The 11,578-nt window shown below is 45.7% G+C and overlaps 1 protein-coding gene across 1 annotated transcript; it reads left to right on the top strand.

Annotated features, from left to right (window-relative positions):
* The first annotated feature begins 2,924 nt into the window (after positions 1 to 2,924).
* On the top strand, positions 2,925 to 9,131 carry Ccr1 (C-C motif chemokine receptor 1). Its single transcript, XM_076869742.2, has 2 exons — positions 2,925 to 3,049; positions 6,701 to 9,131. The coding sequence occupies exon 2, from the start codon at positions 6,768 to 6,770 to the stop codon at positions 7,833 to 7,835; it is 1,068 nt and encodes a 355-aa protein (XP_076725857.1). The 5' UTR covers positions 2,925 to 3,049; positions 6,701 to 6,767; the 3' UTR covers positions 7,836 to 9,131.
* The last annotated feature ends 2,447 nt before the right edge of the window (positions 9,132 to 11,578 follow it).

Raw genomic sequence — 11,578 nt, 5'->3', positions numbered from 1 at the left:
ACCTTATATCTCAAATCCCATCTCCAGGTCCTAGTACAACTGTTCTACCACAACTGGACAGTAGATGTCCACATGCCGTTCTCAGAACTTATTAGACATATAAGTTATTGGGCCCCATCCCAGACCTACGATCTGAATCTCTGGAGGTAGGGCCTAGAAATCTATGTTCTAACAAGCCCTATATAGATTTCAATGCATATTTAAGCTTGAGAACCATTGCTCTAGGACAGGAGTTCTAGTGTCTCAATTTTTTTTTTTTTTTTTTTTTTTTTTTTGCACATAACAATTCTGATGTCTGGGCTGCACCACAGTCCAAGTAAATTAAAATGTCTGAGGGTGAGACCAAGGCATCCGTAGTTTATAGAACTCTCCAAGTGATTTGAACATGTAGCCAAGCAGAAGCAATGCTGTTTGGGCCCACCTTCCTCTAACCCTGGGAACCACATCTTAGCCTCTAACCTTTCTCATTTTTGTCAATGTGACAACCTGTAGTTGTTTCACTGCAGCTCTTTCACAGTGGCCCCTAGTTCCAAATTCTCCCACCTTGCTAATTTGAGGAGGGTGCATGGCCATGAGATAAGGCCCAGTGGTTGAGACTGATCTCAAAGCAAACCAGGATATCTCTGCAGGTGTTAAGGAGCCATCCGAATCCACCCCAGGTCTGGTGCAAGGGCTAAGGGGGCAAGGCTTTCCCAGGACAGGGTGCTTCCTCCTGATGGGCTCCGATTGCAGCCTCAGGGAGGTGATTAAAGCTTCCCACACCTTCCTCTTTCCTTCAAGGAAGAGGAACACTGATATGGGTCAAGGCCAAAATGGCAGCCTTGAGAAAATGCTCACTTTTTTTATAGTGAGAGATGTCAAGGGACCATAAAAAGAAATGGATGGGGTGGGGCATTTGCCTTTCTTGATGTCTCTTGTCTCCATACTCTCCCCCACTACACACATGAGCTATGGCAAAGCTGAAGAGAGAAAGAGAGGGCCTAGGAGCGTGAATACGTGTGTGTGTGCGCGCACACATGTGGGGTTTGCATCCCACATAGGAGACCTGGTGTAGGAAGGAGAGGTAGAATAGCCACTGACCAGCCTCTTGGTCATAAGGGAGCTATACCATTAAAAGAGACCAAATATAGTGGTCCTTTCCATAATATCAGCATTTATTGAATACCAACAAATTTTAAAACTACAAAACTTTCATTAAACTACAAAACTTTCATTAAATTTGCAATTCACTGAGTACTCGTGGGGTTGCCTGGTAATCAAGCCAGGCAATCACAGGTTCTTTTTATTCCAATCTTAATTTCTGATATCTGTAATAGTCATGTCGCATATCACACCCTACACAAAGGTGTGTGTGTGTGTGTGTGTGTGTGTGTGTGTGTGTATTTAAGGTGGCCAAAGGGATTCAGGAGGCTGCACTGAGGGCAAAGGCAAAGAGCAGACACAAATGCAAAAAATGCTATTGCATGTGGGTAAAGATTCCAAACCAGCAACCAGCTGAAGGACTTGTTCAGGACAGAGTACAGAACTTATTAGAGGCCAGGGACCAGACCACAGGCCACATTCAGCAGGGAGATCAAGCTGAGATAGAGAGTCAGGTTAGTCCCCTGTTGACCCCATGACACGTTCCCTGATGGCCTGATAACAGGTCAGTATGTGACGCCACAACCAGTCTCAGGGCGCTTCTCCTTTTATGTCTTTCAGGTGAGGGGGCTACATGTCTTGTGAGATGATAAGCTCCTGGGGCCTGGTTTCTCTGATATGGGTTTGATACGCCCCTGCATCCATGTGCTTCTGATTTAATTCCAGAAGTGAGCACCAATACGTTATTTATTAATTTGTGTCTTAGGGTGGGGCTGTGCAGAGTGTGGTTGCTTACTTGTACTCGGAATGGAGTAACTCATGCAAACTACTGCTTTATAAAATAGAGTAACTGAGGGTTGGGCACAGGAAGGTTAGGAGCTGCCCCCCCCTCCCCATTTTATAGATGGCACAGCACAGTGGCAGCACAGGTGAGGAGAGCTTCAGGAAGCATCATTGACCAGACGTCTTTCTTTCTTTTTGATAGTTTTTAGTTGTAGATGGACACATACCTTTATTTTACTTGTTTATTTTTATGTGGTGCTGAGGACCGAACCCAGGGCCTCGCACGTGCTAGGTGAGCGCTGAGTCCCAGCCCCAGCCCAACCAGATGACTTTTTTGGGACCAGAAACTCTGACATTTTCATGTTCAAGTTGACCCCAGCCTCCCAGCTTGACAGAGTAAGAACCAAGACTTAGGAAGGGGCAGTGACCTGCTGGGATTTGAACTTGGCCTGTGTTTGACTCCTGCCTAAACTCAGCCAACTCATCTGTATTCCTTCCAGGCTGGAGGTTTCTGGAGATGAAACCACTCTGGGAGGTTTGGCAGAGAAGGGACGGGGGAGCAGAGAGAAGAGGGGCAGTGGGCAGATGTGGAGTAGATTAGAGGTCCCAAGGACAAGCTGCCACCTCTTTCTGTTCTCATTTATCAGCCAGATGGTTCTGAGGAAAAAGACTCAAGGTTCTGGTTTAAATCATTTCATTTGCAATTTAGGAAAAAAAAAAAAAAAGCAAAGTCAACCCACTGACCACAAGAACTCTCTGCTGGGCCTCCTTCCCACATATACACATCCAATTGCTCCACAAGTTCTGGGGACAGCTCATTGTCACATACCTTGCGCAACTGAACTCCACCCAACCCAATCTGCCCAATTCCTTCAGGGCAGAGCTCTAAGGAGAAGCCTGGAATTGGAATTGTAGCAGGGTGAGCACAAAAAATACTTGTAGTGAACTTGATCTCCAGGAGTTGGCCACTGGTGGGCGTAGCAGCCATTCATGAATAACCAACCATACAAAAAGAAGAACTTCACCCTCTTCTTGTCATTCTGAAAGACTGCGAAACCTGACTCCAATCTCCATCATCTCACAGGAAGCTGAGCGCTTCCTACTTGGTCTGGACCTTGAACCTTGAATTCACACTCTAAAAGTTCCAGTAACAGAAGCCGTGTGGACAAAGTCCCGTGGAACCAGAGTAAGTGGCATTTGTCTTTTCTGTGTTCTCAGTTGCTCTTGCTTAAAGATATGCTTGGGGAATGATTTGAGGTCTCGGGAGATGTCTAAGTACTCCACTGATACATCTGTAAGGCAATTAATAGGGTAGCAATACTGAGGAGACTGGAGAGTTTATAAGGCCAGGTGCTCAGGTGTAAAATGCTAAAAAGAAGGCTTTCTTGAACGTTGTTGGTGACTGATAAAGAAAGGTAGTTAGTGTGAAGAAACAAGAGGTGCCTTCTGTGTGAAGTTATTTAAGAAGAAATTATTTGCCATTTTTCCATGTAAAGGCAAACCAAATATGGTATATGAGAAATTGTAGCAAGAGGAAAATATCCATTAGGAAAAACATTGCAGATACTTAACCAATTCCTTAACTGGAACCAAAATCAGGTCTGCTGACTGTCTTTTGAGGAGGCAGGATTTACCCACCCTGCAGGCAAGGAGCTGGCCAGATGGCCCCTCATACATCCATTCTGTTCTACAAGCAGACGCAGGTCAGAACTTTGCCTTGAAGATAGGCACAGCAGCCACCTGCAGATATCTACTCCCACTATTCCTCCCTAGAGAGATCTTAGAGGGTTGCAGATATTCAAAGAGGAATTAGAAACTCCCCAAAGCTTTCATAGCCTGCCACCAGGCTAGGTGCCCTTCACTGATTTTTCATCAAACAGGACAGCTCCCAGCTGTTCAGTCTCTGAGGCCTGGGCAGTGATGGGTTAGTAAATGTGTAACAATGACTTTTCCCTAAAAAAAGATCCCTGTTGTGGCGTCTGCCAATTTCCATGGTGTAAATACTGCTTCTGTGGTCAAGCTACTGACATGCCGAATGTGAGTCGGGAAGAGACCTGCACAACTTTCTCTTATACAACAGTTAAGCTAGCCAAAGACACTAGTGCTGGAAGGTCCCGCGCTCCAAGACGATAGCCGACCATTGTGCAATGACCTTGGGGTCGACTTTTGTAGCAGACTCTTCGTGGGCCTGGAAGATTCAATGGTGACATGGTCTTTTGGTTTCTCCTCCAAAGTCCCCGCTCCATCAGCTCCCTTTGGGAGTAGCATAACCTGGAATGGTTGCATGCTACGGACAAGTGAGGGCAGTAGTCAACAGGGCCAGAGGTCAGGGCAGTATGGAGGAGGCTCTGCTCAATATGGTACCTGACCACGCAGGCTAAGCTTGCTTTCCCTTTTGCCAAAATTCCCCAGAAACTAGGCTCATGGGGACAGCTTTGCCCTGGCTGATGCTTTGCATCCCAAGTTTTTTAGCTTTCACTGTAAACCTACCAGCCCACCTCAAAGGGCAGACATGGAGCCGTCTGCTCTGGTCAGCACTAGCAAGGGCAATGGAGGGCAGAAATCACTAGTGCAGTTTCTTTGGAGCCTACCAGCTTGGGTTCCCAAAATGAGAAAAAGGACTGGTCAGGCAGAGATAGAGGAGGGAGCCACAGGGATGGACTGGTCGGAAAATGAAAGCCCCCCCCCCCCACTTCTCACCCTAACAAAATATCTCACCTTCCACCCAGGGTGCCCGACACTTATCATATGCCTTAATCTCCAACAGTCACTGTAGAAAATTGAATTTTTTAATTTTTTTTTAAATTTTTATTTATTTATTTAGCAGGAAAGATTTCTTAAGTACAGTAGAAGCATGAAACACCTGGATTCAAGACAGGAAATGGTAAAGTAGGTGCCTCCTACTTTACTGATTGGGATTTGGGCCAAATCAATTCTGGTTTTTAATTTTCCAATATTTTTTTTAATTGGCACACAGTAATTGTCCATATTGAGAGAGCACATTGTGACATTTGAATACATGTATATAACCTGTGATGATCAGCTAAGGGTAACCGGCATATCTTCATGCCCAGAACATTTGAAATTCTCTATGCTATCTATTGTGAAGTATTCACTTATTTGTTGTCAGCCATTGTCACCGTACATTGCAGGGGCACTCTAGCAGTTAGTCCTTTCCTACACCCAGTACCCATCGGCTGCCCTCTCTCTACCTCCTCCCCACACCACTCCTGCGGCTATTCTACTCTCTACCTCCGTGTTATCAATTTTGTAGAAATTGTAAAGTGTCATTCACATGGAAGGGACTGTCCTTGTCACTGTCGAGGAAAATCACTTTCTAGATTATCTACAAAGAAACCTAGCAAGGGAGATTTTCAGGGTGGGATACAGACACCAGAATAGAATTGAAATATAAGACATCCTGGTAGGAACATCATGGTGGGAACTGGTCCCAGAAAAAGGCCACTGCAGGAAAGGTCCCCTGATACTGAATGCCTGGTAAGTGCTGGGGGGCGGGGAACTTTTCCCATCTGATATCTCACGATAACCCTGCAAGGTAAGATCCGCTCTTCCATGTTACACAGGAGGGACAGAGGCTCAGAGAGGTAGATTAATGTATCCAAGGTTACGCAGCTGATAGGTTCCACCCAAACCAATGCTCCCTTTGTAGAAACATCTTCAATAAGCGTCGGGAAAGTATTCAAAAGGGCTAGAAAATGGGGACTGGGACAGGCAATCTAGTGGTTCTCTTTCATTTGTTTCAAAGCAATTCTCTGTGGGGGGGAATCTCAAAGCTTATTTCAATAGAATCCCACTGTCCATCTGGTCCCCATGTGACATCTCCTTATGACTCAAAGCTGTTCTGAGCATTTCCTTCCTGACTCCCAGTCTTCTGTCTCTAGTCACAACCTTCCTCCTGGCCTGTGCTTCCTTTGAATCCTCCCCAAGGCTCCTACAGGAGGTCTGTGGAATTACCTGCAGCCGGGCCAGTGCCACATAAGGGCCATGCAACATGGACCAGGCTGAGCCCATTCTGGTGTCCAGTGTCCTCACCTATGGAGTGATGGGGTTGACTGCTAGGGCTTCATAGTAGCAACTTATTGGTGTTTGGGTTAAATTAATTTTTGCATTATGGGACATCCTTGGCTCTGTATACCAAATGACAGTAGCATCCACCAGTCTTTGTGACAAAAAAAAAAAAAAAAAAGATGCCTACACATTTTCACTCTGTCACCCTTGGCTGAGACTTTTTAAACCCCAAAGCCATGAAAAACTATTTGTGAGCTTTTAGTTCTCAGTCAGGACCATTTTCCTTCCCAGAGTCCTATGGGCTCCAGGGCACAGGGCCATCACTGTGAGCAAAGGCAGGAAAGCTCAGTGGTTTGGGGGTTGGGCACTGAGAGTCCCCCACTCCTGGCTCTGAGCTTCCACTCTTGTTCTTGCAGGTGTGTCTCTGGGCATGTTTCCTAACATTCTGGACTTTGGTGTCATCTCCTCTAAAATGGGAATAATAGTGTGCCCTCTCAAGAGTCATTGAACACTCAGTCTGGTGCCTTAGCCCTTGGGAGGCACTTTGTGAATAGCATGGCACCTGCTCCCTTCCTCTGTGATTTCAATCCACTGAGCTTTTCCTTTTCAGCACTCACCACCTAAGGGACTGAAAAATAATCCACGTGATCATTTGTTGCCTCTTAGACTGTAGGTCCACAAGGGCAGAGGGGACCTGGGTCTCTCTTGCTCACCATTCCTTGCTTCAGGCATGGTAGACAATAGGCACTCAGTAAGCACTTATCAGTGGTTGAAGAAATGTAACCACTATCTTGTCCTTGTCACACAGAGCCCACCGCCTTTAATAGCAAAGGCAATTGAGAGATCATTGTTCTGGACCCACAGAAGGCGCCAGGATGGAGTTTATCACCACTACAGAGGACTACGAAGTGACCACTGAATATGACTATGGGGACACAACCCCGTGCCATAAGGTGGATGTGAGGGCCTTTGGGAGCAAACTGCTGCCCCCTTTGTACTCCCTGGTCTTTGTCATCGGCTTGATTGGCAACATCCTGGTGGTCCTTGTCCTCATGCAGCACAGGAGGCTCCAAAGCATGACCAGCATCTACCTCCTCAATCTGGCCATCTCTGACCTGCTCTTCCTCTTCACACTGCCCTTCTGGATTGACTACAAGTTGAAGGACAACTGGGTTTTCGGTAGTGCCATGTGCAAGCTGCTTTCGGGGTCTTATTACCTGGGCTTGTACAGCGAGATCTTTTTCATCATCCTGCTGACCATCGACAGGTACCTGGCCATCGTCCATGCTGTGTTTGCAATACGGGCTCGGACTGTCACCTTTGGTATCATCACCAGCATCGTCACCTGGGCCCTGGCCTTCCTGGCTGCCGTCCCTGGCTTTTACTTTTCCAAGACCCAGTGGGAGTTCACCCGGAACACCTGCAGCCTCCACTTCCCTCACCAAAGCCTCAAAGAATGGAAACGCTTCCAGGCTCTGAAACTGAACATCCTGGGGCTGGTTCTGCCTCTGTTGGTCATGATCGTCTGCTACACGGGGATCATCAATATTCTGCTCAGTCGGCCCAATGAGAAGAAGGCTAAGGCCGTCCGCTTGATTTTTGTCATCATGCTCACCTTCTTCCTCTTTTGGACCCCTTACAACCTGACTATGTTTGTCTCTGCTTTCCAAGAGTACCTGTTCACCAATCAGTGTGTGCAGAGCAGGGAGCTGGACATGGCCATTCAGGTGACGGAGGTGATCGCCTACACTCACTGCTGTGTCAACCCCGTCATCTATGTCTTTGTGGGGGAGCGGTTCCGGAAATACCTCCGCCAGTTGTTCCACAGACACGTGGCCGTGCACCTGGCCAAGTGGCTGCCCTTCCTCTCTGTGGACAGGCTGGAGAGGGTCAGCTCTATGACTCCATCCACCGGGGAGCATGAACTCTCTGCTGGGTTCTGACTCACACCCCTGGAGGGCAATCTAGGTGCCAGTGGGACTGACCTGCCCTCCCATGTACCACCAGGACAGGATGAAGAGGCAACACAGCTCTCCCAGCTAGATTCTGACACCTGGCACAGCATGGAATTATAGACATTTGGGATTAGGGGATCTTAAAGGTGGTGGTCTAGACTAAGTTACTTCTGGGGCTTCAATCTTTTCATGAACTTCTCCCTGGTAGACAATGTGTGACAGGGAGGGGCTTGGACAGCAGATATGAGTGAACATTAGCATTTGCAAATAAAGCCACTGCAGTACCAGATCCACCCCTTCCATCCACCACCAATGCATTGGAAGCAGTGATTTCCACAGCTGACTCTATGCTGAACCCTATAGCCAGTGAGTAGCCAGCAGGTGTCTGTCCCCACCCACTCCCAGGGTAGGGCTTGGGCTCTTGGAAATCCTGGGGAACATGGAACTCAGAGTGAAAGAACTTGAGACCTAGTGGGAAAAACTATTTTTTTTTTTTTTGCAGTAGAATAAGAAAGCCCTTAGAATTTGATATTTGCTAAAATCAAACACTTCAGCAGTAGGCTGAACGTAGACCAGACTGTGCTTCCTAATACTCATAAAAGGAATTGATTCCTCACTTCCATTTACTGTTCTTTTCTTTCTGATTATTTTTTCAGAATCCCCCTTCCTTGCAAATTGAATGCGTTGGTAAATTAGGTGAAAGGAAGCAGAGTTGGTTTTCTTCCTGCTGATTCTCCATCCAAACATTTTGGGTTTATGAATCAGAGCTGTGACTGCCCCATTGGGTCTCACAGCAGAAAAATGACTCCTGTACCAATTGGCAGTGTCTGAGGCCAGAAGGGAGGATGCCCACAAGGAAGAGGCCCAGCCTTGGGGGCGGTGTGGTGGGGACTCCATCTTGATGTGAGAGGCTCAGGCGCCTTTAACACAAAGCCGCTCATGTACCCAAAATTTCCTTCACACTTTATGTCTACCCTAGGACCTCCCAGTTATTATTCATAGTCCTCTTTTCCCTCAGATATGTATTTCTTTAAACTTCATTTTCCCAATAACAAACAATTGTTTCTAAAAAAAAAAAAAAAAAAAAAGAACTAACATGTCAAGGAAAAGAAAACCAATACCGAAATCATACCATCATCTCACTGTGCAAAGACAATGACTGCGCATTCAGGGATGTATTTTCATTTAATTGTTTTTCTGTGTATATTTATAACAGAGATGCACTGGAGTTGTACGCACTACTCTGTTACTGTTGTGTTTAGTTAGCAATATGCTGTGATCACTTCCCTAGGATAATAAATCATTCAAAGCCTTGTTTTGGATGCCCGCAATGAAGTCTACAGTAGGGATGCTCCATCTGTTTCTCCATCATGGTTTGCAAAATCGATTTGATCCAGTAGTGGTGAGGACCTGCTGCAGTCCAAGGACACTCCTGGAGCTGTGGGAGACACTGGTGTGCCAGGAGAGCCTGTTCTTACAGAGAGCTCAGCTCAGTGGGGTGCACAGGTACAGAGATGCCAACAGAGTGCAGGCCAGATGGGTGGGGGCAGCTGTGGAGCTTCTGGTGCCAGGCCAGCAGTAGGCTGAACGTAGACCAGACTGTGCTGGGGTTGTAGCTGAGAAGTAGAGGGATGGAGAGCATCCTAAACTGATGCATGTCTCACATTAGGATGCAGTGACAACTTCCGCCCTCTCCCATTTTCACGGACACTACAGTTGTATTCTTACCAAGCCACCTTCTCCCTTTAGATCAGGACTGGGGACTGGCTGTGTACACATGTCATCTTTGAACAAAGAGGCTGGTGTCATCATGGTGTGGAAAACTTCTACTGGCAGGGAGGGGTCACACTCAGGTGGATATCAGCTCTCCATCTGAAAAGCCACCAGCCAGCCCTCCGTAGAGTGGAGAGGAGGCTCAACGCATTAATAAACGTCTGTCCACCACGCCTCGTAAAATAACTGCACCAAAAAAACAACATTTGAGCCACGGTGATTTTGTAACAGGGAATGTTACCCAATATCCTCCAATTTCATTTTTGAAACAATTCTTACCTCTCCCCTTGTTATAAGGGCAGTTTGTGTTCAATGGTAGAAAACCCAGAAAAAGCTGAAAAACACAAAGAAAAAAAAAAAAAAAAAGAAAACCCAGAACTCAAATCTGGCCTCTCTAAGCATGTTCGTGTTCTGATGCATCTTCTTTCATGCTGTTTCCTAGGTGCACACACATAGGTACACGATCACACGTAAGATTTTTGTGTATGTGTGTGTGACTTCAGTCATGTTTGACACGCACAGTAAGTGCTAAGTAAATGCTGGTTGAATGGAGGTCAACCAATTTCCACATCTGTAAAGTGAGGCTCAGGAGGCTGTTCTGAACATTAGATGAAATAAAACAAATGAAGCAGGACAGTCTTCCTCCAACTCGACGTGGTCAGACTTCTGACTCCTCCCTGCCCACACCTTCCTCCTTCACCCAAGACACCCAGCTCTTCCACTCCACCTCCTCTTCCCAGGAGCCTGTGTTCCTTGTTATCTGCTCCTACTTCATTTCCCCCACTTCGTCTTTACAGAGGGGCTGCCAGGAAAGCATAAAGAAGTTCCTCAGTGCATCCAGTTTCCCCATTGGTTGCCAATATTTTGTCACATTTGCCTTAAATTCATCATCCTAGGAGAAGGAGAGAGATTTGTTATACAATATCCTCCTGCACCATTTGAAAGCAAGTTGTGAGCCCAGAGTTATACCACCTGTAGCGCTTCATCGTGTTATTACTATTGAGAAGGATGTTCTCTCACCGAACAAACAGGAAACAGCCCTGTACAATATCACCAGAGGATCTACAACCCTCTTTCCAATTTTGCTCACTTGGCAAATAACATCATTTATAAACCCTGGATCCAAAATCGCTGATTTAACTTGGTTGTCTGCCTCTCCGATTTCTTTCAATCCAGGATCCCAAGCTTCTTTAGACATTTATGGACTTTGGCATTTATGAGCACCACAGTTAGCTGGTAGACCATCCTTCAGCTTGGGTTTGCTGATGTCTGATGATTAGATGCAGGCTACCCAGCTAGTATAGGCATCTCCAATGGGACAGATGCTGTGTTCATAGCATATTAATATGTCTTTCTTGTAAATTGATCTCAGAGTCACTAAGAAATATATCACAACTCTTTTATTTCTATAGATGAAGAAAGTGATGCTTTTTAAATTTTTTAAAAATTTGTTTTAATTAGTTATAAATGACAGTAGAATGCATTTATGCACTTTGATATACATAGATGGGATATAATTTCTCATTTTTCTGATTATACATATTGTAGAATCACATTGGTCATACAGTCATATATATATATAAAGTAATAATGTCCGTTTCATTCTGCTATCCTTTCTATTCCCATATCCCCTCCCCTTCCTTCTCTTCACTCCCCTCTACCTAATCTAAGTTAACTCTATTCTTCCCTAGTCCCTAGTTAACTCTATCCTTCCCCATCGTGATTTAGCATCTGCATATTAGAGGAAACATTTGGCCTTTGATTTTTGGGGGATTGGCTTATTTCACTTAGCATAATGTTCTCCAGCTCCATCCGTTTACCATATTTAAAGCTGAGTAACATTCCATTGTGTATATATACCACATTTTCTTTATTGTTCATCTATTCAAGGACACCTAGGTTGGTTCCATAGTTTAGCTATTGTGAATTGAGCTGGTATAAACATTGATGTGGCTGCA

The sequence above is a fragment of the Callospermophilus lateralis genome, chromosome 1, assembly GCF_048772815.1.
Source record: "Callospermophilus lateralis isolate mCalLat2 chromosome 1, mCalLat2.hap1, whole genome shotgun sequence".
Lineage (NCBI taxonomy): Eukaryota > Metazoa > Chordata > Mammalia > Rodentia > Sciuridae > Callospermophilus > Callospermophilus lateralis.
Note: the sequence above shows the minus strand (reverse complement) of the source record. Positions and strands in the feature narration are given on the sequence as shown.

What these genes read in the sequence shown, in the direction of transcription:
- Ccr1 (XM_076869742.2), top strand. Translation starts at nt 6,768, where the DNA reads ATGGAGTTTATCACCACTACAGAGGACTACGAAGTGACCACTGAATAT.